This window comes from Strix aluco, chromosome 12 (assembly GCF_031877795.1).
Source record: "Strix aluco isolate bStrAlu1 chromosome 12, bStrAlu1.hap1, whole genome shotgun sequence".
Classification (NCBI taxonomy): Eukaryota; Metazoa; Chordata; class Aves; order Strigiformes; family Strigidae; genus Strix; species Strix aluco.
The window spans coordinates 26,477,613-26,502,389 of NC_133942.1; the positions used below are offsets into that span (position 1 = coordinate 26,477,613).

Consider the following 24,777-nt stretch of genomic DNA (forward strand, 5'->3'; position numbering starts at 1 on the left):
TCCTTAAAAATTATAGTTGGCTTTGCAGACAAGACTGATGCTCTGTTCCCTTAAAGGGGTGTTTTATTTTCATTCTGAGTGGTGAGAAGAGTTTTGAAGAGGTATGAACCTTTACCTGGTATTGGAAACAAAAAGTATGGCTGAGGATGTGGTATACTGATCTTGCTTACTAGGGCTCTTCATTTTATCATCTTGCTTAAATATCAACTAAACAAGAATTTAGGGTGTTTTGTTTTGGGGTTTTTTTGGGCAGCTTCTGTCTTGCTGTAAAGAGGAGCATGGAAAACTGTAGTTACTGTTACACATTCCTGAAGTTTTAGTACATGATTTTGTCAGAAATATAATAAATATGAAAACAAGTTTCCTTTTCCCAGAGCTGCCTTTCAGCAGAATTAGTTTTTGCTGCAAAACCTGCAGATAATACACTGTAAAATTTTGCCACATGTACAAATCATTCATCAGTGCACACTTGCTTAGTGCATGACTGATGCTGATGGAATGTAGATAGGCTACTTAGCAGAGTTTACAAGCTACAGAATAGGTTATCCATCTTTACTGGTTTCAGAAAATTCTCTGTCTCCAGCAGTTTGATAAATATTTTCCTGAACTTCCAAGAATTGTTAATAACTAGGCTTAAATGAGTAACATAATTCATAATTCCACAAACAGTATGTGTGATGGGAGCCTTGGTCTTGAGATAGCATGAGCTCATTGGAAGTAGGGTTTGGGTTGCTTCATTGCTATTTTTTAATCTGCTTTTAACATTAATATTAAACATTGATAAATATTTAAGAATTTGAAACAGATTACGGGAAAATTGCCTGGGAGGAAGTATGCCAACAGGAGGACTCTGTTATATTTATTAAATGCATTTATAGACTGCAACTTGGAAGTTTTACTTAGCATAAAATTTGGTTAACCCAGATCCTCAAATTAGTGTTCATGTTACTGGCACTTGTATTAGTAAACAGAAGCACCCTCTGTAGTCCTTTGATATGTTTTAGATGCATTAGGTCCCTGTAACTTCCATAATAGTCTTCATTACCTATGTTAATCACCAGGGCAGATTTCAAAACTGGATGAGGCATTTGTTTTGTTTAAGCCTGATGTAGTACAGATAACGTCCTCTCGGTTCTGTTCTGAAGTCTGCTCCCACCACTACCCCTCAAAAAAGTATCTTAGTTGTCATCCTGCCTCTCCCACTGCAGAAACATAAACCACTTCGGGGTGGGGAAGAGACAGACATGGGTCTCTGACTTGATGTCCTTTGCAACTCATTTGTCCTCCTTCCCTCTGCCGAGGCTCTCTACCCTTCAGGAGTACTGCGGCGCTAGGATTGATGCATATTCTAGCACAGTTCCAAAAAAGCCGAGTCCTCCACTTGATAAGTCATGTTAAAAAACCTGGGTTTGGCGTGCGTTTATCGGAAGGGAATTTCCCATTCATCATCAGAGAGTGTTTTGCTTGTCAGCATGGAGACACATCCGATGCCTTTGGGCGCGGTGCGTTTAAGGGGATTAGAAGATGGGCTCCTCTTCTACCTGCTGGAGACAACCATCCTCAAGGAGACTGCAGACAGGCTGACCTTTTAACAGTCTTCCTTGTCTTAGAGAGAATGTCAGCCAGGAAAAACTGGTTTGATGCCTCCTGGATGTCACTGTTATCAGTTTAAGAGCTAAAAGAGGCTGTCTTGAGCAGCCACGTCATATTTGTAACTGCCTTACTCAGCTGTTGCAGAAGAGAAAGCCCTTTACCTAGGATGCGGAGCAGGGAGCTGCTGCGCAGCCATGCAAGCCTCCGGCGGGCCAGCAGCCACAGAGGCTACGTTTTGCTGGGTTGGGGTCCTAGTGCATGGGGGGCTTTCAGAGTGAACAAACCCCTTGCCCCGATACGTCGCATCTCAACTTAAAAAATAAACCATCATGTTTTTGTTACCAACTTTTTCTGTTTAAAATCTTTGAATCTTGCGTCTTGCGGACTTCAGGTTGATCTTAGTACATTTTCTCCTTTGCTTTTAAATTTTGTTTGTAGTAACACAACATAAAAATTATGATTAGGTCATTAACCAGAAAAAAACCTGGTGCTCATCTGCAGGTGATCAGATGACATCAGAGGCCTGGTTTTAATTTGTGGGTAGTTCTGATTGTAACTAAAAGAGACTTGCTCCTTTTGTGGAATTGGCTGGCTATTTCCCCACATCTGGAGTTAATGAAGTCTTTCAGACCACATCAGTTGTGTTTTGCCGCAAGAACCCTTTGATCTGAAAAATCTAGACTGGCACAAGTGCAGCTTCATAACATTGCAGCTATGTTTTTGCAAGCTATAGTTAAGATACCAAAACAAGCAGAAACTATATAAAGTTATGTGTCTGTGCTAGGACTTTCATGTAGCTGTTTGGAAGGGCCTCTTTTACGTTACTACAATTCATAACATTTTTATTATGTTAATGTCTTGTACATATGTATCTGTAAATGATACGTTTGTAGGAGTTTTTCAGGTTAATTTCCCATTTGAGATAGTGTTTAATCAGTTTTTCTAAATCACTCAATTATGTAAAATGTTAAAATTTCAGTCTGAAGCTTGTATTTACAAATCTCACTGATAACATTACAGTTTAAAAGCAGCTTAATTCGTCAGTGTAGGTGATTTTGCATTAATCAGAGTACATCTCCCTGGCAGTGCTAAATGTCATAAAGCTTTGTTTCCACTGCTGTCCTGTGACAGTGATAGATTATCCATCAGCTATAGCATATGCTGTGTTATTCTGCACAACAGAGAACTTGTAAATTAAGCCCAGTTTTGCCTAATATGTTTGCAGTCTTATGGGTGCGAGTATTTACAATTTGACAGAGTGACATTTCTGTTAAAATATGTCTGAGGCATGGAATATACATGCATTCATCATATATAGTAAATACATATGTACTGTTAATATTGCTTGTAATGTATTGTCATTCTGTCACTCAGGTTTGGTAAGCATCTCTATTTTACATTTATTCCATAAACTGAAAATCTGCAAAGAAAATACTGAACAAAAGCTCCCCGAAAGGCTTTCTTGCCTAAAAATTTTTCATTTATTTTGATAAAAAAATAGTGTTAAAACAAGCATGCAACTAAAAGTTTACGTTTTGCACTTGACTCCGTTTTACCAGGTGTCTTTTTACCTGCTGCCGTTTTCGTTACATGACTGATATCGACAGCTATGCCCTGGCTTAAGTCTTTGCGCTCTTGTCCTGATTCCATCATACTGTAGTTTGATAGATTTTATTGAAATTCTGTTGATGTAAAACGAGGCGAAGAGAGTGGTAAATCAGTCCCTCTGATATAAAAGAGTGCTGTCTGCAGGCACATGCCCAGCCATTTGGTCTGACAACAGCAGGCTAGAAAAGCGTTTGGGAATGGGGAGGAGGGGTATTGGTATGCAAATGGAGCGGGACTTGCCCACTTCACTTTCTAAACGTCCCTCTCCCGACAGTCACCCTCCGGGAGAACAATGGCGCTCTTTTAGGGAACTCACGCTTTTTTGTTGGCCGCCTTGGTTTTCCTGGCCCTTCTCGTGCTTAGTAAACAACATCCCAGAAAGACAAGGGAGAGATGTGAATGTTATAGAAACACGCGTGTGCCTGTATTTGCATGGGAAGGGATAAAAATCCTCACTTTTGAATTTTAGGGCATAGTGCACTTTGTAAGTTGCGTTATGTAGGCCTTAAAGTTTTAAAATTATTCTTAATATAGGCGTTTATGAAGCCTTATGTGTTTGCAAGTAAGGTGAATTAAAAAATAAAAATACCACGTTTTTTACTTTGTAGCAAAAAGATGCTCTGTTTTCAGTGTTAAATTTTGATATTCTTTGCTGCCATATTTGTTAATTTACTGCTCTTTTAATAACATTTTTCTTTTAACATACACTAATCATGGTGCAATATTCAGTGTATTGCCTGAAATACTGGTATGAAGAAATAGCATCACTTAGAACAACTAACATTATGAGCAGAGTCCTTGAGTCTGTGAATAATGGCTTTGTTCATTTGACTTATTCCTGAATATGCTTTATATTCCTTTTTAGAGTCACTGCAATGAAAGACTTCTAACCATTATGTGTATTTGGCATCTTACAATTTTTAACTTGTTAAAAAAAAAATTGTTGTTTGCAAGTTAAGAATGGTCATTCCAATGTGGTGTTATACTGAAAAAAGAATGATACTGGTTTTCTTTAATGCTAGGCCAGTGTGAAAATAATTTGCTCCATGTTGCAGTTTTAAGATTGTTCCTCAAGACTTGCATTACATCTATTTTTGATGACTGTACAAAGGCATGCAAGTTTCTGAATGGACGGTACAATGGTTGAGTTAAAATCTTTCCATTTGTCACTGGATGTTCTTTTTCTTTCTGATTGTTGGGATGCCAGCTAATTAAATATTCAAACAGGCATACAGTTGTTTTAAAATAAAATTTGTTTGGGGCCCAGTTGTTTTATCTTGCTTTTTTTATCTTGAGCAACAAGTCTGTGCAAGTCATGCACTTACAAAGCAAAATCAGCATTCAAGCTTTTATCAGGCCACCTGGCTGAGTTGGCACACTAGAAAGTGTGTTGTTAGGATCATTCTACTGTAGTTCCTCTGTACTGTGGCAACTTGCTAAAAAGCAAATAAAACAAGGGCAACAAATGCTGCAGCTTGCTACACTGTTCTTTTTTTATTTGTGCTTTCTGTCTGTGTCTGTATGCTGTTAGCGGTTTTAAAATAATGCACGGCACCCAAATATTACTAACCTGCTTTTATTGCTCTCCAATATTTAGGTGTATGCACCATCTCCAAGTTCTGATGATTTCAACAGAGAATCTCCAAGTTACCCGTCTCCTAAGCCACCAAGCAGTATGTTTGCTAGCACTTTCTTTATGCAAGGTGGGTAAAATGACTTAAAATATATGGGTAGATGTCACTTGTCCTTTAGGTAGAAATCTGCAGTCAGCCACTGTGGTACTGAATGAATGAGGAAGCATGAAGGTAACACATTGTGCTAGAGCCTATGATTAAGTTTTATATACTTTAAAAACAGTTAGATGAAGGGAGCTGTCTGTTGATTTAAAGTTTTTCTCATGACATTAATTGCTGACTGAAATTTAAGGGGATTATACACCAGGCCAGATGGACGGAATCCCCCATCCTTTGATTTGTAGGGGCTTCAGAGCAGCACACTGGAGTGATAGAGAAAAATGAGGTGAGGGCTTCTTGACTGTTCTGGAATTTGACTGTACAATATCAGCTAACAGTCTTAAGTTCTCAACTGCTTGAGTATCCAGCATGCCAAAGAAAAGGGTTTATAATGGAACAAAACGAGAGCAGAATTCATTTCCTCGGCCTCACGTCATACAATTAGCTCGTACTGTAGTCTGATGAGGTTTTGGAGCATATTGAAAGCATAGTCCCTCAGTACGGGAATTTACAGAGCACTTCCGTTGGTGCTACAGAAGGAAAACTGCATTGACACACGGGTTTAAGGCTTATGTAATGTAGTCATTTCAGCTACTTAAATCTGCTATCGTGACATGTTTTTATATTTTTATGGTACTGAGGTATTTTAGACTATAAACTGCTTATTTTAGGTTAATAGGTGTTTTGCACTGTATGTTTATGATGAGCTCTGTTTAGCCAAACTTCTCTCCCCTCCACCCCCATTTTTATTATTTCTTTCAGTCTGGAACTTTTATCAGCCCTCTTGATATAAATCTGGCCTTACTGAAGGTCTGTGTAATTAGCAGAAGTACTTAGTATTTTCTCAGCTGTGGTTGGATTATATTTCAGCTATAAAGCCTCTGTTGTTTTTTGGGGTTTTTTTATAAATATAGCAACAGTATGGTGGCATGAAAATAGAAGACGCAGTATAAATTGGTCACCTTTTCCATGCTGATGTTAGTCTGAGTAGCTGAATTCGGTATTCTTTAAAAATAATTCTGTAAAGGAAAGCAGAACTCTGTACTCTTCTTCATTAAATGTGTTTTTCTTGTTTTCTTTTTTACTAAAAAAATTCTTAAAAAAGATGGGACCCACAATTCTTCTGACCTCTGGAGTTCATCCAATGGCATGAGCCAGCCTGGTTATGGTGGGATGCTGGGAGGTTCCTCTTCCCACATGTCCCAGTCCAGCAGTTACGGCGGCCTGCACACACATGACCGTTTGGTAAGATACAAGCACAGATTAATATGTTTGTACTTGTATATGGAGATCTGACTCATTTCTTGTTTGCTGCTCAGGTATGTCAGTTAAAAACCCAGTTGTCAGAAATCACAAACTTTCTGTAATAGATTTATGTCCTTTTATTTATGTCTGTTGTATAAATAAAAATCTTTGGCTGTATAGTGGTCTGTTCAGAGGATGAATGAGTCCCTTTCTTTATTAAAGAGCTGGGTGTTGTATATTTGGTATCTTAAAATATCAACATTTATGTAAAGACTACTTAATGTCTTATGTCTGTTTCTCTTCTTTCTAGAGCTATCCCCCGCATTCAGTCTCACCTACAGATATAAATGCCAGTCTTCCTCCAATGTCTAGCTTCCATCGTGGCAGTACCAGCAGTTCACCTTATGTAGCTGCCTCACACACTCCACCTGTCAATGGATCAGATAATATTCTGGGTAAAATGTTCTTCCTGTTTTTGTTTTTTTTTTTTTTTTAAATTTTACAAGAAAATGAAATTTGGGTTTGCATGACGCACAGAATTAGTAAGATTTAATTCATGGGATGCTTGTAGATCAGGGATAGTGCACCACCGTGACAGTTCTGTCCTCGGCGTGACTGAGATGAGGCAAATTGTTTCGCAGCCAGCTTAGGACTTACTGGTTTATTGGCTTTCACAGCCAAGCCTATGCTCAGGAGATGGCATCCTTCTAACTTGAACAGCAATTATCCTTCCATAGTTGAGTATATGTACACGTTCATATTGGTAGTTCTGGTGTTGCCGTTTTTGAGCTGCTGTATCACCAAGTTACTGTGTCAGAGAAAGACAGGAAGACTGTTTCTTTGGGGAATTTGATAAACGGCATCATAAATTCCTCTCTTAACTGATTTAGAGATTACCGAGTAGCCAGTATGGTGGCTGGTTTAGTCTCTTTCGTGCTTACCTAGAAAGCATGAAATACAGGATGTTCATCCGTTCCTCACACATATTTGCACATCTTAATAATACAGCTGTAGAAATTAAATGCTTGTAGACGCCCCTTGTCAGTTCGATATGGTTTGCACCTAGCTTAACTTTACATGAGTGGAATTTAGTTAGAGTGACTCTATTGGCTTTGGTTTGGGAATGTGTTTTACACTCAGATCTTTAAACAGAATCCAGTTAATCAATCTGCATAGGAAATTCAGGCTGGAAAATCCAAGTTTGCCACAAACTGGAAACAGCAACCATTGCATAATTTGGATTTCTGCTGTGAATGGCTTACATTCACATTACATTTTTTTTTTTTGGCATTAGAAGTTGATAACTGGAGAAAGGAGTCTCACTTTTAAAGGGTCTATCTTCTACAGTAAAGCAGATAGTTCAAAGGATTCAGGTCCTTTCTGTGTTTCCAGTTGGCAGGGCTTCAGACCTCCTCTTGGCTCGGTGGTGTGTGGAGCAAAAGGACACGCAAAGCTGCTGACATGCAACTAAGAGCAGGGGTGACAGAACGCTTGGTGGATAAGAGCTTTTCAGGGATTTTCTAAAATAAAGATGAGAGTACAACATGGGGAATTAGAGCAGGGGGAGCAAGGAGACACACAAGGAACTATTAAGTAAATTTGACTTCTTAATGAAATGTGCAGCACTTTAGTGATAACAATTTAGAAATAAGCTGCAATAATACAATTTTCTGATTTTGATTTTCTTTTCACTTTTCATTAAAATTAGCCTGTGATCCTAGAAAATAATTACCGTCTTTTTTCTAACTGCTTTCACGTGTTGGTCCTTAAGTATCACAGTGATACTGTGTTTGACTTTAAAGAGGAGAGCATCTAAACTTAAATCTAATTGTTTTAATTAAATTTTTAAGTATAATGAGAACTGATTCTGTTGACACTGACTTCCTTGGAATATCCATTTAAAAAGTGGTTGCTCAACTGTATGTGATGAATAAAATAATAAAAGTAAATAAAATTTCAGCTTTAAAAATAAGTGTTGGGTTTGCTTTCCACATTACAGGAAACAGAGGAAATGGTGCTGGAAGCTCACAGACAGGTGATGCACTTGGAAAGGCATTGGCATCTGTAAGTAGCAGTTAGAATATTCAGATCTGAAAGACGTATTTTGATCATTGCATCCATTATTTATGTGTTCATTCATTTTATAATAGCAAATAGGAGTTTTCATGTATGAAGTTAAAATAATGTACTGTGGTACGATGTCATATACTAGACAAACGTCTATAAAAAGGCAAGTGGGAAATGCTTTTATTTGTAGAAGACTGACTTTGTTCAGGTGATCAAAAAATGTAGGGCAGATATAGTTTAGAAAGTTGTTAAGACAAAGTAAAAGATAATCATAAGTTTAGGGTTTGATTTTTTTTTTTCTGTAGGTTCTAGTTAAAAGTCAAATATTTCTAACATTACTCTTAGAGCAGATCCTGCCTCGAGGTTTAAAATGTTTCCTCAGTGGCCTTATAAAACAGACGTTTTGAATGCTGTGTTGTATAGCTATAATTATGGAACAGCCTTTAAAATGCTGTATATGCATAAAGTTTAAACTCTTAACTCTTGTTGGAATAATGTAGATAATGTAAAACATTGCACATACCTTCAATCTACTGTAAGCTGTTTGCATATGCATGCATACAGCAATTATTTTTGCATTAATACAATCAGATGTACTTTTTATAAAACAGTAATTGATACAGTATAGCAGAATTTCACCATTAGGAGTGGTGGCTGGGGGAGCACTTTGTATTTCTTGCACATAGCAAATAGGGAGACTAAGTCTGATTTAAAAGCTAGAAATGACTACTTTGCAGCTCCAAAAGAGCATTCGTTCCTAGGTTGGATTCTGCATCCCTCACCTCATACCAGCGAATGCAAATGTGCATATTCGTGCAGATCCTGTTACCCTTGCATCCCTCAGAGGGTCATATGTTAAAAGATTACCAGATCTGATAATGTCTGTAATGTCCATATTGGGTAGGAGAACTCTGACCTACTGGCTTTGAGGAGAAAAATGTTGTCCCCGTTGCTTTTGGGGATTCAGGAAGTAGATAACAATTCACGAGTCCAGAGGGCAGTTAACACTGTTTTTTTCTGTTTGAGACCTGTCAGAAAAGAACTGGGATCATTTTGACTGCTAGAAATAGCAATGCTTACATACTTCAGGCTGCTTATTACTTTGCAGATGTATTAGGATGTCTGCTGTTCTGCAGTCTGACCAGAATTTCTGCTGTAAGTCTTGACATGCTGGCCAGTTAGACCTGCAGGACTTCATATGATGTTCTCCACTGCTCTCCTTTTTTAGATTTATTTTCTTGTCCTTTCAGGTATTTTTGCCCAAGTCACTAGCTGAGAAAACCAGGCTGATGTTTTGAGGAAAAACTCTAAATATATTGCAAGTCAGGGCAGAAATGTTTAATCTAACTGGTGGGTGGGCTCTGGTTGTCATAGAAACTTGTTTCTGTCATCCCGTGTTGTTGCTTGGCAGGAGCAGCCAGGTCATTCCATAAATCATTTCTGTCATAGCTGATGGTGATGCATTCCATCTGCTCTATCAGCGCATGCCATAGTCTGCACACTTCAAATCCCTCGCCTCATCCATCTGCTTCCCCCGCAACACGCGCGCACCCAGCACACTTCTTGCGCTTGTTCGGCAGGGAGCACCGCTCGTGCTGGTGGAGAGGAGGGCGCTGGTCTCTCCTGCAGGTGAAGCTAGCGCACAGGAATTTTTGATGGCTAGTAAACCAAGAATATTTTTCTGTTTGAACAAAGTTTTATTTAGATACTGCGGTTGTCTTGACTTCTTTTTTCCTAAGATGATGTTGTATGCCTTTCTGTTAGGATTTTAAATGCTACCGCTGCAACTGTTGAGAGGAATTTCTAGTTGTAAAATTCTGTTGATGTACATCTCACAATAGGCCTTTCATGTGCGAAACATCAGAGGATACGACATTTGTTCTTCAGTTTAGGTATTAAAGACCATACAGAATAGTATGTGATTAAACATGTAAGGCCAGATAATACATTTGCAAAGGTTCTTTTATTTTAGGTTTAAGCCTGGATAATTGTGGTCTTAATCTTAGGGTAGGCAAGAAAGAGAATTGTACATGAAAGTATTTACACAAAGTTCCCAAAGCCCTGTGGATTATGCATTAGTTTGGATAATGAACTAGTATAGATAGAAAGAAAAGAAAATCTGGGTATTCGTGCCATTTCTAATGTGTTTCCCTGAACATTTGCCAAACAATAACCCTTTAAGATTGTGCCCATGGAGGGTTATATGGCAGGAGAAACATCTGGTTTATTTCATTGCCTAATGCCAAATCAAAACACTTGGTCTTTAATTTAGAGGAGATCAAACAGGAGGACTGTTTAACTTTGTTGATTATATCAGACCTCTTTGTGATAACTTATGTTTTGATTCCTACCTCAGAACTGGGGTAAAGGCCTTTGTATGGTCTTGGTAGTTAAATAGCCACTGGTCCCCTCACAAAAGAAAATGTAGGGAAGTTGACTTCTAAAAGTAATTCATGAATTAAGTTTCTTTGTTGCTTTAGACTCAATAACATTAACATAACAAAGCCTAACTGAAATGTACACTGTAGTGTTTAAAAAATTGGACTAACAGCTCCGAGGTTTGGCTCTGCAGGCTCTCAATTGTGCAGCTTTTGTCTAAGAGCCTTTTCATTAGACCCTGGCATATTGGCACCCTGCTGATTGGAATGGACCATGACTGATAGGAGGAGGAGTCTCATTTGTTGCAGTAAAATGAGTCATGTTACCGTTTAAGCCTGGCAGAAGGTGTCAGGGTTGTTCATCATTGGTCATTTAACAGCACAGCGGCCAGGGTCTGCATGCAGAATTAATTCTGACCTCGTGTTGTAGTTGTGGCTTTGGTATACTGTAGGTTTTTCCCTCTTATATAGCAAAATAAAATTGGCAGGTAAAACAGTAGAAAACGACCTGTTTCAAAGGAAACTTCATTACCTTTGTTCTGACACCATTTTAATTTTCTGTATCTTACCTGTCTGGAACTCTCTACAGTTCCCATACTGACACCCAAGATTTATTTTTATACTGATGTACAATGCATGAATTTCCTACAATGGTCTGAGGTAGTTTGTTCTTTTAAATATATTTTCTTTCTAGCATGTATGAAAAGGGGGAGGTATTTCCATTAGGGAACTGATGGTCTTTTCTAATGAAAATGTGATAGACCAGGAAGGAGCATGTGGTTTACCAGGTCCTGGTTTTGTCAGTTCAAAAAATACAATATGCAGCTTAACCAAGTACCAGTTCATTGTCAGTTAAATGCTGAAATGTCATATTGTTTGTGTGAAGAGCCATCAACCACACTGCCAGGGAAGATTTTTAACTGCCATCTGATGACTTAACAAATCTTGGTCTCTGCTCCAGTAAATCAGGTTTGAACTGATGACCTATAAAAATATGTTCTAAAGTCCATAGTCAGTGTATAAACTTACTCAATTCCATTCACAAAATGAATTTTTCAAGAATCTTGAAATTTTAAGTTTTAATTAAAGCTTTAAGCTTTATGTCTTCCATTTTTATCAAGACTTTTTAATTACATTAGTAGCAAGGAATGAATTGTTGCAAGTTGAGGTTTAGTATCTCTCTCAAGGGAGCAACTGATATAGAAATAGAGAAAAATTGTATGTGCTGCAATACATAGCAAGAGCAACAAAATTTCAGATGGTTTTCGTTCGGAAGGTACCAGTAGTAACTAAAGCTGAATGCTTTCTTGGTATTTTTCTGTTGTGAAGGATTAATTAAAGATAATGTGTTGACTGCTAAATTCTTCTCTCTCTAAAGTTTGAGCAGTCATTATTCCTTCTCTTTTTCCTGATGTTTTTTTTGTTATAATTATCTGTGTACTGTTAACTCTTAGTATGTCTTCCCCTTCAGTGATAAAAAGGCTATAATTTCTGCTGCTGTTAAAGTAGAAGGAAGATGAGTTATACTTGTGTCGCTATCAAATACAGGCTGTGCTTATTTTGACAGCTGCTTGAAAATGAAAGTTCTCTGGACATTTTTAGAGCAGTGTAATAAAGCAGAGCTGTGATTGAAGGATCAAATTGGGGTTTTTTAATCAATCTAGCATCAAAAGTGACAATTAACAACATGAAAAGGAATCCTAATAGCTTTTTTTTTTCTACTGTGTATTATGACATGCGTTGATATACAATCTCTTTTGTATGTTGTTAGATTTATTCTCCTGATCATACCAGCAGTAGTTTCCCATCGAATCCGTCAACACCAGTTGGATCACCATCGCCTCTTACAGGTAGAGACTAGCCGTTTGTCAATAACTTGTTTGTTCTTTTGAAAACATCCTGTTTGGAATCACAGTGAAATCAGCAATAGCTTCCTTGCATAATTACTTTGATATTGTGTTCATTTTTCCATTGTACTAAACCCAGATTTATAAATCCAGATTCTTAAATATTTTATTATGAGCATTCACTTAAATCCTGGCAACTGGCTTTGAAAATTAGCTTCTTAAAATAATCTTTGAAAACATTGAATGACTATATACTATCACAGCTATCAAGATATCTGTACAGATCTGTACCATTGGAGAGAAATAAGAGTGATTTGGTTAGAGGTTTTTTTTAAAGCTGTATGTTAAAACTCTGCGGCAGCTTTCAGTGACAAACACAGCAGATGTGTGTTCCCTCTAATGAAAATATAGTAGGCTATGAGACTATCCAATTTTTACAGAGGATAACTTTTCATTCATATCTTCATGAATGCTTTCATTCTATGGGAGAAGAATTTCTGGCATTTTTCAAAATAAATGCTCTGTATTGCAGCCACCTCTGTCACCTGTGCTTTGTGTGTTTGTAATGTGAATGTGGGAAGGAGCATTCCAGTGTGGAGATGAACTGTGGGCAGCTGCCTACAGCTATTAGTGGGTAGTGCAGCTTTCACAGACACTGTGGCCTCAGCTGTCTAGTAAAAGTTGAACAGCTGTTCTCCATATAGAGAGGACTGTGAAAGCTCCATTGACTTAAATTTGTTGTTTAACAAAGAACTAGAATTACAAGCAAGATGATGTAACTTTAACCCTGTTCTTTCCTATAGTGCAATTTGTTAAATTATTTAACGTTTATACAACAGCCTGTTTTCCCATTCTCTGTTGTTCAATATATCTCTGCAGGCTCCTGGCCATTGGTCACTTTTTTGCAAGGGTGTTTTGTTTTTTCTAAAAAAAATAATTTGCAGTGAAAGGTGTACAGAATGAGCTTAGCTGAAGACTTCTGTAATTTAGATGAATGAATTGGAAAAGTTATTGCATGCAAAATGCAGTCATATACATATGTACACAAATATGCATATCTATACATGCAGTGTCACTCAGAAAACTTTCATCATTCATATTTCACTCATGTTTAATGGACACTGTTCTGGTTTTCTGTGGACTTAATGGATTAATGAATATCTGATATGGCATACCTGAGCAGCTGCTTTGGGCATTTTTTTTTCTATAGCTGAAGAATCCATGTTGAATTGAGTAATGATGGGATTAGTGGGATTTTGATTTCGTGATTATAGTTGACAAAAAATGCTCTGTGTATCCTTGTTGTACTGAAAAGGCAGATCAGACCAGAAGATTATTTTCTTTTTAGCATCAAAGCAAATATTGAAAATATTTTGTGGCTGGAAGAAAGAAGTTCTGACATTTCAAAGTGTCTAAAATTGGAGTTCCCTGATTAGATACTGCACCTAATTTTGTAAAAATGAAAGCACTAGCTAATTTCTGGGTTTAGAACAAATTTAAGGTCCCTAAAATTTGGGTTTTCCCCTTTAGTGTTGATGCCTTTCTCTGTTGGAACCTGTATCAAATGTAAAACTCTTCACAATTTGCACTCCGATTCGTGTTCCTTATTCTGATGGCTAAGACAGTAGTAGATACAAACAAATAATACTGAAATCCTTCTCAGGCGCAAACTTAGCATCTGCTTTACAGTCATACCCTCCCACCCCACCCCATTTAATTCCAGTGATACTGAATTTATCAAGCCTTTGGTAAATTGCTCCAGTAGTTAATTACCTTCATTTATGAATCTGGACTTTTATCTTTATTCCCAGATGAGTCACTAAAAACATGGTGAAGCACAATGTAAAGTAATTACTACTGTATTTATTGCTATTTATACTCCTGGTAGCCATTTTCTGTCTGACCCAAAAAGTTATTGCAGATAAAACAAATGTTTTATGTATACTAAAATAATATATTTTGGAGCATTTTAGCCTTCATTGTGATTTTCCTCTTTTGCAGCCAGATCTTTGTTTATTTAGCATTCTTATTATTACTTTTGACTAACTGCTTATTTGACTAAGTCATAATTTACCTATCCTTTAATTGTAAATTACAGTAGGAGCACTCTATTTGCCATCGAAAGCATTGAGAGAGAGTAACTTCATGAGACTCGCTCATGTTGGACTGTTTGGCTGTTATGGTACTGAATAAGGACTGACAACGTTTTTTTGTTAAATTAAGTAAAAGCTTTGAGAACAACATGATGACAACTCCCAAATATCATGAGACAATAGTGTGTGTCTCATCTTTCCTGCCCTTTATGTAAAATTTCTAATTTTACATAAACATGCCCAGAGCTTAGCTTCTTGCATAGTTTTAATGATTGTGGATATGTATGTGAAGTTTATATATGGATCTGTATGGTGGGAGCCTTGGTATTTTAAGAATCCTTCTCCCAGGATCAGAGGTATTCAGAAAGGTTCGGTGGGTTCTGAGGATGCAAAACCAGTCCTCTGCTGACTTCGAGGGGAGCGTGTGATTGATTGAAAGGGGAGCCGGAGGATTAGCGTTGGGCAGACTCGGAGAGTAAGAACAATACTACAGTGATTACTATTGATGACCCCTGTAAATCCTAACGTTTGCCTGGCTTATTTGTTTTTTCATGCTGCTATGTTGGTGCTGCACTAAAAGCTGCAGTTGTTAATTGCAGGGCTTGTGGTGCCAGGATGCTTTTTAACATAATTGGTGGATTTCATGCACAAACTTTTAGGAGGGGGAGTGGAATGAGGAAAACAGGAAATCGGTGCCATCTGGCAACCTGCGCAGACATGGAGACAGAGTCTGTGCCACCGCTCCGAAAGAGCTCGAGCATTACTAGAGGTGTGATTAAAAACTGCAGGTTGCAGTTGGGTTACTCCTTTGAGAGGAGTTGAGTGTTCACCTCCCTTTGTCTTTTTGTTTCCTTCGTGAGAAGTCCCACTCCGAGTTTTGTTCTGGGCTTACATTAAAGAAATAGTACCTTTTTCCATTTAAAAAAAAAAAAACCCACCAAACCAAAAAACCCCCAAACCAACCAAACAACCAAAAAAACCCACAAACAACGAAAAACCAAATTCGTCAGACTAGATGCACAGGCATTGAGTCTGTTTGCTTTGTTTTATTAACTGGTTGCCTTTCTGCTTAATATTCATCTGATGCTTTATTGTAGGAAGTAGTACACTCAATCCTGTTAGTAGTGAGCACTCGTTAAAGCCTTGACTATGGTCTTTAAAAACAGAGTTTTGACCAGATAAAAATTTGAACATTACACAGAGCCAAAATATTCCAAGTTGGTTTCATTAATGCTTTGCAAAAATAAGTGGGACCCCAAGCATTATTCCCAAGTTCAGGAATGACCGTAATGCAGAGGGAGACTACAGATCCAGACCCAGAGTAGCTGTGTGAAGTGAAAACTGGTAATTATAAACTTACTTACTGATGTTGTTATATTTTAAAAGAGAATTCCAGCACAGTTATGGCAGCTCTGGGCTTTTATGAAATTGGAGATGGATTATTTTTTTTTTAATTACAAAGGAAATATTTAGGTATTTAATAGCTGTGCAAGCTGTACTCTTTTTGTTAAATAAAACCCTTTCTTTAAAAGGTAACTACTTGCAGCTCTCTGAACAAAGGAACTGTAATGTTATTAAACCTTTTCCCAGTTTTCCAGACGTACAGCTCTGGCTGTTATTGAAAGAACAAGCCCACAGGCTCTTCCTTTAATGAGCTGCTTTGGATTGTATGTCCATAATTTATTAATGTAATTGCTTTATTATTACATTTGTATGGCTGAAAGGAAGCTGTCTCTAATGGCCATAGAATTTAATGTAGTATCTTTATAAAAGATGCATTATTAGTTGGTGAGAAAAATACATGTTGTACTACTTCAGGGTTTGTTTTAAAAGTACTGCTTTATTAGTTATTGCATTTCACATCTAATTATTTTTAAATTTTACATGGTAATTAGGTATATTTATGTCAAATTAGAATGGATGTACATTTGAATTTGCAGTGTATGGGTAATATGGATATAATTGTTGATTTGTTGCACAGTCAGTGATTCTTTAGCTGCCTATTTCCCTTAAATATATCTGAAATAACAAATGGGAATAACTTAGATGTATTTTTACTCTTCTAAACTTCAAATGCATTATAATCTAAAATGACATAGTGTAGAACTAGACAATATAAAGCTTTTAGATCTAGTTTTAAGTTTCCTTATTTAGTTAGAGAGGTGTCATAAAAACGGTTTTCCTGTTACCCTTAATTCAGTGTCCATTTAATGATTTCTTTAAAGATTTTTGTTGTGTATTTTAACACTATTAAAGATATGCCTACATACACTGAACATAATCTGAAGAAGAAAGAATTCAGCAATCTTTTTATGGTGACACTGGCAGAAGGCAGGTATTTAAGATACTGTGTGTGTGTGTTTAGTCCACTTTTTTAATGTTGAAGTTTTTTGAAGATGTCACTGCTTTGTCATTGATAATGTGTCTAACCCTGCAGATGCCAAGATATAAAGATTATCCCTCAATAAGGCAGAATGAAGGAATTTGTCCTCCTTTGTATACCCATATGTTAGCTTACCTTTATGCAGAATATGTTGATTTTAATTATGTTGAGAAATTTTGCGTCTCTGCTTCCCACTTATGCTGCATAAATCTGTGTGTTAACTTAGACAATTTTGACAGGTGCCAGTCAGTGGTCTAGGAGCGGAGGACAAGCCCCCTCATCTCCCAACTATGAAAACTCTCTACACTCCTTGGTAAGAAATGTTGAAAGCAACATAGTACTTTTTGCTTAAGAGTTGAAGGCTTGGTTTTGTATAAATCCTGCATATCATTAAAGGAAACAGTAGGATAGCATTACAAATGAATTCTTTGCTAACAAATGGCCTGTTCAGTTGAACAATATAAGACGTGCAGGGTGTGTCTTTCACCATCTGTTCCTTGGGCATCAGGCTTCTGTGCTGAGGACAGCTGGTGCTAAAGCGCTGTTATGAGATTCTGGTACCTTTTCACAAATCCATAGCTAATTCTTATCTAAAGTTCAGTCTGCAGAAAAGATAAAGACTTCATGCCTTCGCATTTACTTGTCCTTCCCCCTCTCTCCCTGAAATGGTAGTCTCTTGGTCTTGTTTTCACTACACTGTCATTAAAGTATTAATATATTTTATTTGTACTTGTTATTTGTTACTGGGGAATGTTCATTTATTAATTAATGAAACATTTTACAGAAAAACACACAGGAAATAATCTACAGCATTGTAAATTTTCTTCTTTTGAAGATTCAGCAGAGGATTTAAGTTACTGACTTCTTTCTTAAATTTCTGATACAGCGTCGGGAAGGAAAGGGGAAAAATTTGAGAGAAGGTTTTGATTACCTGTTAGTATTCCTAGTTTTCACAGATGTAATTTCTTTTTTTCTGTCTAACAAGAATAAATTTAAGCTAAATCAGTTTTCTTTTCTTCAATATTTTTGCAATTAAATATAATTGATATGTAGAATCCTAACATAACTGCAGTGTTAAATATTAGCCTTTTCTTGTCTTAATATAATCAGATCTCTGTTGCATTAACTTGACTAACAATTTATTGCTGACATGCACATCAGCTGTTTCCTCACCTCTTTTTTGAATTAATCTTAACCTGTGCTTTGCTTCCTGTTCTGTCTTGACTTTGCCAGAAAAATCGAGTTGAACAGCAACTTCACGAGCATTTGCAAGATGCAATGTCCTTCTTAAAGGATGTCTGTGAGGTACTATTTCACTTTAGATGGTGCCTTTTTGTGTTTCAATTAATGCTTCCTTTGGATTCCCCATTAAAAACTTAGTGTAGCATATGACCCATCTTTTGACTCGAACATTCTGCTATTTCAGTTTCTAGAGAGCTGTAGTGTCAGAATTGGTTTTGCTTTGGGGTTTTTTTGGTCTTCTTTTTAAGGAAAGTAATTTTAAGACAAACTTTTCTGCGGTAACATACAGAACTCACTTTTATTTCTGAAATATCTAATGTGTTTAAAGATCCATTTTAGACAATGGTAACTGAAAGTTTTGTCCAGTTTTTATTGTAATACAGGTTATCAAAAAGCCACTGCCTCTCTTAATTGTAACCAACGTGGTGAGGCTGATTTTATGATCATTCTTTCTCGACCTGTATTATACAGCTTATTTTGTAGCCCGCCCTTTTTTCTTGTTCATGCCATGTAATAGAAGCTGAGTAACATTAACCTTATAATAAGCTTCACTTTAAAAGCTGCCACCTATTTGTGGAATGAATGCTATCTTGAGCAAAATCTCCAGATATCTTTTCTTTTTTCTGTTTGTAGTGCTGCTAGGTGCTTTCAGAGTCTTTTGATACTGCATTTCATCTTCTATCTTTAATATCTCCGAGGTAGAAACTGTTACAGTTTGAGTCTGCAGGTGTATTCAGTAACGGCTGTTACTGTCCCTCTTAAATCCCCACAGCAGTCTCGCATGGAGGATCGCTTGGACAGACTCGACGATGCCATTCATGTACTACGAAATCATGCTGTGGGGCCTTCAACAAGCCTATCAGGTGGCCATGCAGATATACATAGTTTATTGGGACCATCCCACAATGGGCCAATTGGGAGCCTGAACTCAAATTATGGAGCATCTAGCCTTGTAACAACCAACAGACAAGCATCAATGGTAATGCTGTTTTTAAACATGTATATATTTATGCAAAGCAATTACAGCTGATGCATTTAAATTACCATAGAGCCTAGAGAGTTAAAACTGGACTGCAAGACTAATATTTATCAGGACGAAATTACTCAAGATTCTTGTGGAGGAAAAGATGGCAGACAACTTGCACCTGCTATGGGTTTCCAATTAGAGGGTTGGGTGGGGGTGGACAGAAGTGAGGGGGAGGAGAAAGATGGGAAAACTTAGACTTTGGCCTGGTCAGTGGCCCATAAAATCCTGCTGTGACCATATGCAGAAAGCTGAAACTTTCTGCTGAGAGCATTTCAGCTTATACATGCATTTTTTCCAGATGTGTAATAATTGGCAGAACAGTTTTCTCCTTGAAATGGTGAATAGGGAGATTGAATGGGAAAAGCAGTCAAGAAGGACTGAATTTCAAGTGTTCTGGTCTGGAAAAGCTGTTTATTGTAAATTGGAACTAGTCTTCAATAGCAGATGCTGGCAGAGGACTGGGAGGAAGCTGCTGGAATGTGGAACCATAGTGTGCGCAGGCTCAAAATTTAAACTTTTTTTTCTAAATGAAAAGGAGTTTGAGCACAGCTGTAGTGTAAGTAACAATGAAGAGGAAACAACTTTTAGATTAATCCCCAAGAAGAGTGAAATAAATTAAATCCATCTCTTTTAGTTTAGAAATGTGAACTGTTCTGAAAAAATGTAGTTGAGCTTTTCATAGATCAGAAATATGTTAAAAGCATTATACAGTAAACGAAATCTATTTGTAGCATTGCTCACTTCCCTTTTTCTTTTCATTCCTCTCTTCTCAAAAATGCTTAAAGGAAAAGAGCTTTTTAAAACATGCTTATTTTAGTGGTGCCATGTGTTTGCATGTTTACAGCGTAATTTTAAAGACCAGTTACATGCTGTGAAATTTTCTGTTATAAAACAGATTCACAGCTGGGTACTGTGTGATCAAGGCAAAATTTCACCTATCATCAAAATAATTAGGTACCCCAATTGCTGAAGGGTTTGTATTCTATAAAACAGAATTAGTTCCAGGCTCTCCCATTCGCACGTCACAGAACCGTTTATATTAATTTCAGAACCACTGCAGTAAACATCAAAAAGAACTGGTTACTTTCTATAAGTTGCGTGTGTTTGGGCCTCTTTGGGGAGGGGGGCACTTTCCAAATGCATGTCCAACTTAAGTTTCTATACAAGTTCACAGTTACTTTTAGTAATGAAGGAAGTGATGCATAAATACTGTAGAATTTTTTTCTTAATACTGCCTCATATTTAATATTTAAAGAATATTGTTAAGGGGAAAGTTCTACAGTGTTCTGGGGTAGACTGAAATTTTAGTCATACAAAAGAAAACTTTTTTTTCCTAGGTCTTAGTGATGTGGGGTGAAGTCAGTGACTGAAATTGCAGTGACAAAATTGTTCTCTGACTTTTGGAACCTTCCAATACTGCTAAGCCAGATACAGTCAAATGCAGATAGTGCCGAAATGTACATAAAAATCTCTGTTTCTCTTTTAACCTAAGCTGTGATATTTTATCAACTCTGTTTTGTTTAAAATAGGTGACAGTGGAAAATGACTCTCCAAAATGAATAAAGGTTCCTCAGTCTGCTGTAGTTTAATGTAGTTCTGTAACTTAAATGTAATATAGACTCGATTTATCATCTAATGATTGATCTGCAGTTTTGATTGAAGGATGCTTGCTGTCTGTTAGAAGTAAACTTAGATTAGGAAAGTGAAAAAAAAATCTGCTTTTATATTTCATCCTCACTGGTAAAAGAAGCTTGCAGATCAATTTTGGCTTGAAAAGTGACTCAGCTGAAGAATTTCTTGGATTAAGCTTGATCAGAATAATTGGCTCTAACAGAAGGCATCCTGTCGTGGCCTTGCCCGGTCCCCAAAGAGTGCCCTTTGACATCATCTGCAATTGCAGGAACTCAGCATGACTTAGGATGGAGTCCTGAAATATGTACAGAGCAGAGGTTGGCACATCTGGCTGTAGTGGAAACTGAGTGGTTTATTAGTGATGACTGCATTTCAGTAATGCCCCCCAAGTATGAGGTGTAATCCTTACAGCATTCAGTAGTCAATTAATTTCAGACTATACTTACCTACTATTTGTTTTTCTTAAAATAGTAAATGTAGTAGAGCAGAGAATTTGACACACAACCTGAACTGTAAGATCTAGACTTTGTCCAGAAATGAAATACTACTTCACTTCAGAGGACCTCCAGTAAATTTTAAGAAAATAATGAGTATTGGTTAACGTAGTGAGAAATGTCAAGAAATTATCAAGAAATGATAAGGGTGTTTACCTATTTTTGTTTGATGTGCTTGGAGGGTTTTTTTTGGTTGAGAAATGTTCGTTGAGATTCAGCACTAAATTAAACTTCCTTGTTGAGGAAGGGGTGGGGGGGATCTTTATACAAAACATTTTTGTTCTTTAAGAAAAAAAATAGGAAAAAAAAAAGAAAAAAAATTAAATTTAATTTCCCTTGAAGAAGATGATCTTGGCAGAAGGAGCTAGGAAATGAGTAATTTAACTCCTTTTTATGTAATTAGTGTAACCAGACATGGTTTTATTTTAACATTTGCTTAATTTTTGAGCCAGATTTATTTTAAAACTCTAGTTGACTTCATTTCCTGCTCGCTCTGAATGGTCTTGTTTTCTTTTTAGCTGGGCTGGCCATTAGACTTATTCAAATAGATTTTTAATATCTCAAACTCATCAAATATTTGCTAAGTGGCCTTTGAAGTTGATTTGTGCTTTATTTCATGTATTATTGAAAAGTTAAGAAGTAATACTCTTTTTGTTCTTATTCAAGCTGCTTTTTATTTGTCATTGTAATACAATGGAAAAAGAACAGCCTGAATTGATTAAAAATAAATAAACAAAAGGCCTAAAACTCAGTTAAGGATGAAACTCAATCCTTAAGTCACAGGGTTTTTTCCAGGTATAACAGGAACCTAAGAAAATCGGTGATCTTCCTCTTTCTGCCCTGTGTCTGCTGCAGTAGAAAAGCACAAAAGGGCAGTTTAAACTTCTCTGCCAACACCAACCTCTGCTCAAAGCCTGCCCAGTGTTAGTATTTCCCTGCAGAGATTTGCTTCCTCTGGGCAACTCTGAGCTGCCTGAAGTGTAAAAATCTTGATACCAAAGCCTTTTTCGTTGTCTTAATTGTGTCTTAGTTAAAATGGTGTTCATGACTGTGGCCAAATTGACCGGCTAGTACGGCTTGGAAAGTGCATATATTTTTAAATATGCTTAGATAAGTACCATAGCAAATATGTTCAAAGAGTGATTTTTTTTTTCCATTTTTAAAAGCTTTTATTGCTAAGAGTTCAAAATTAATAATCAAACTGAAGTGTCAGATGCAGAACCAATATTAACAAGGACAAAGGTTGTCCTTTCCCCACGTGTCTGTCTCAGTTCTGCATGCAGTAGTGTGTCATCAGTTGCCATGATTTGTCTAGTTTTTGTTTAGTTGCCAAAAATACTTAACTGGTTTTCTGGTTTCAGATCCCACATGTTGTCACTTAAATCAACAGAAATAAGTTCTACGCTTTTTTTTTTTTTTTTTTAAACCGGAATCTGAGTGTGGCTGCAGATTGTCCTATGTGCAAGTCTTTCTTGAAATGCATAAAAATATAAACACAGTTCACCTGGTCAGTGGCAACTTTTATAGTGTTACATACGGGACTACTGTCTTTCCCAGACTGTGATTGCACGGAGCTATAACTTGTTTGATTTGCTGAGAATCCTAAGTGTGTAGATTGTCATTGTATAGAGAAAACACACAAAGGTGAGTGATTTAAAAGTTTTTAACAAATGTGGTTTCTATGCTGATTGCTTCCCAAATTTTTCTGAAGTATTTTGCCTGTGGAACTGAGAACTTCAGTTTCGTGCTGTGTGAGAGATGAATTCAGGCTCTCCGTTTGTCTTCCATTTTGTGTGCCTGAGGAGTGGTGTGGGTTGACTTAGAGGGATCACGAAAATAGGGCTGAATTACCTCATGAAAGAATGAATTAACTCCAAGTTTGTTTGCTTATAAAATTAAATCCTGCAAGTCATTATCAGCGCAATACGAGAGCCCTACCGGACCAGTTTTTTAATAAAACACCTTAAAAGAGCCGCCTCAGGCTGCCCGACCCACAGGCCGGGGTGGGGGTAGAGGCGGGCGGGGCTCCGGCGGGCCCAGCTGTATGCTAATGAGGCCCCGCCCGCCGGCCCCGCCCCGCGCAGCTGGCGGGCGGCGGCCGGTGCCCCGGGCCGGGCCGGGGGTGGCGGGAGGCGCTGAGGGGGCAGTCGGCTGCCGGCGGGAGCTGCGGCGGCGGCGGGCGGGCACGGCTGGCGGCGCCCGGGCCGGCGCGGAGGCCTGCGGGGCCCTCGGGCAGCCCGCCGCGGGCCCCCCACGAGGGCTGTTACGGGCGGGGGGTTCTGTACCGCCGGCGCCCGACGGGGAGCCCGAGGGAAGCGGCGGAGCCGCAGGGAGGTCTCCGCCCCGGGAGCTGGACGCGCACAGCCCCAACCCCCCCTAGTGCAGGAAAGCATTTGCCTGAGAATTACTTACAAATACTGGTAATAAAACATGTCGCAGGGTCGTTTGTTCAGAAGCCGTCGGAGCTGAAGGTATAAAGTGCCTTTCAGAAGACTTAAAGGAAGTGCAAGGTTGCGCTCCATTGAAATGCAGATGGGGAGAGCTCCTTCTGTGAAGTGGGAGTCGAGGGAAAGAGAGGCAAACTAAATTTTCTAAACTCGATGTTTAAGATACTAAAGCTCTAATCTGGTACCTTGAAGCAGTTGCTGATAAATCGTGCTTATAGAAAACGGAGCTCTTGGCCTTCATAGGGAATAGAGTGACTTACAGCAGGTCTTCCTGCTTCGGGGGTTTTTAATTTGCCAGTTTGGATTTTCTAGTACAGCATAGATCAGCGATAAAAATTCATGTTGTGGTCAGTTATGTAACACTTCAGCTCTTAAGATTTCTGTATAAATCTTGTTAATCTAAATTGTATGCTTTGGGTTTACAAGCATGTTTCAAAGGACTGGAACATGGACTTGAGTTCAGTTTTTATTTCTGATCTGTTTTCTGTGTTTATCAGAACTGATTTGCTAATCTATTGCTTTTAGATTAGCTCTAGATTTGAACGTTGCCACGGTTCTGGCAGCTGCTACATTTGTACACAGCTTTAAGAAATTCTTGTCTTTTTTAAGTAGTAGATTTTGGAACAAACCTGGTCCTGAAGTGATTGATAGTCTGTAGCTTGAATAAAAGCACCCTCATGTGTTAGGACTAAGCATGACCAGAAGAATAAAATAAACCACACAACCTGCGGGGCAGAATTAGGGAAAGACTCGGTTTGGGAAGTTCAGTGTGGAGAATGAGTTTCACATTCCCATTGTAGAGAGTTTTATCTTGTAGGATGGAAGACACAGGCTTCCCTCCTTACTCCCAGTGAATTCCCAACACTTGCGAGAGATGTCCGTATCCATAGTAGAACTTTTCACGAACAAAGCCTATTACACACAAAGGAAGATAAAATATACTTTAAGTAGCAACAGATATTCCGCAGTATATGAGAAGAGATTTTCT

The 24,777-nt window shown here is 37.9% G+C and overlaps 1 protein-coding gene across 11 annotated transcripts in view; it reads left to right on the plus strand.

Annotated features, from left to right (window-relative positions):
- TCF12 (transcription factor 12) overlaps nucleotides 1–24,777 on the plus strand; it is a 174,093-nt gene that overhangs the window by 137,976 nt on the left and 11,340 nt on the right. For 5 of the 11 annotated variants that reach the window (XM_074837132.1, XM_074837135.1, XM_074837133.1 and 2 more), the window contains 8 exons: nucleotides 4,799–4,904; nucleotides 6,040–6,179; nucleotides 6,490–6,634; nucleotides 8,179–8,243; nucleotides 12,396–12,474; nucleotides 17,187–17,260; nucleotides 18,181–18,252; nucleotides 18,962–19,168. In XM_074837132.1, coding sequence (XP_074693233.1) covers nucleotides 4,799–4,904; nucleotides 6,040–6,179; nucleotides 6,490–6,634; nucleotides 8,179–8,243; nucleotides 12,396–12,474; nucleotides 17,187–17,260; nucleotides 18,181–18,252; nucleotides 18,962–19,168 — 888 coding nt within the window. The remainder of the gene's footprint in view (nucleotides 1–4,798; nucleotides 4,905–6,039; nucleotides 6,180–6,489; nucleotides 6,635–8,178; nucleotides 8,244–12,395; nucleotides 12,475–17,186; nucleotides 17,261–18,180; nucleotides 18,253–18,961; nucleotides 19,169–24,777) is intronic. The other 6 variants (XM_074837136.1, XM_074837139.1, XM_074837143.1 and 3 more) reach the window with 3 other exon arrangements.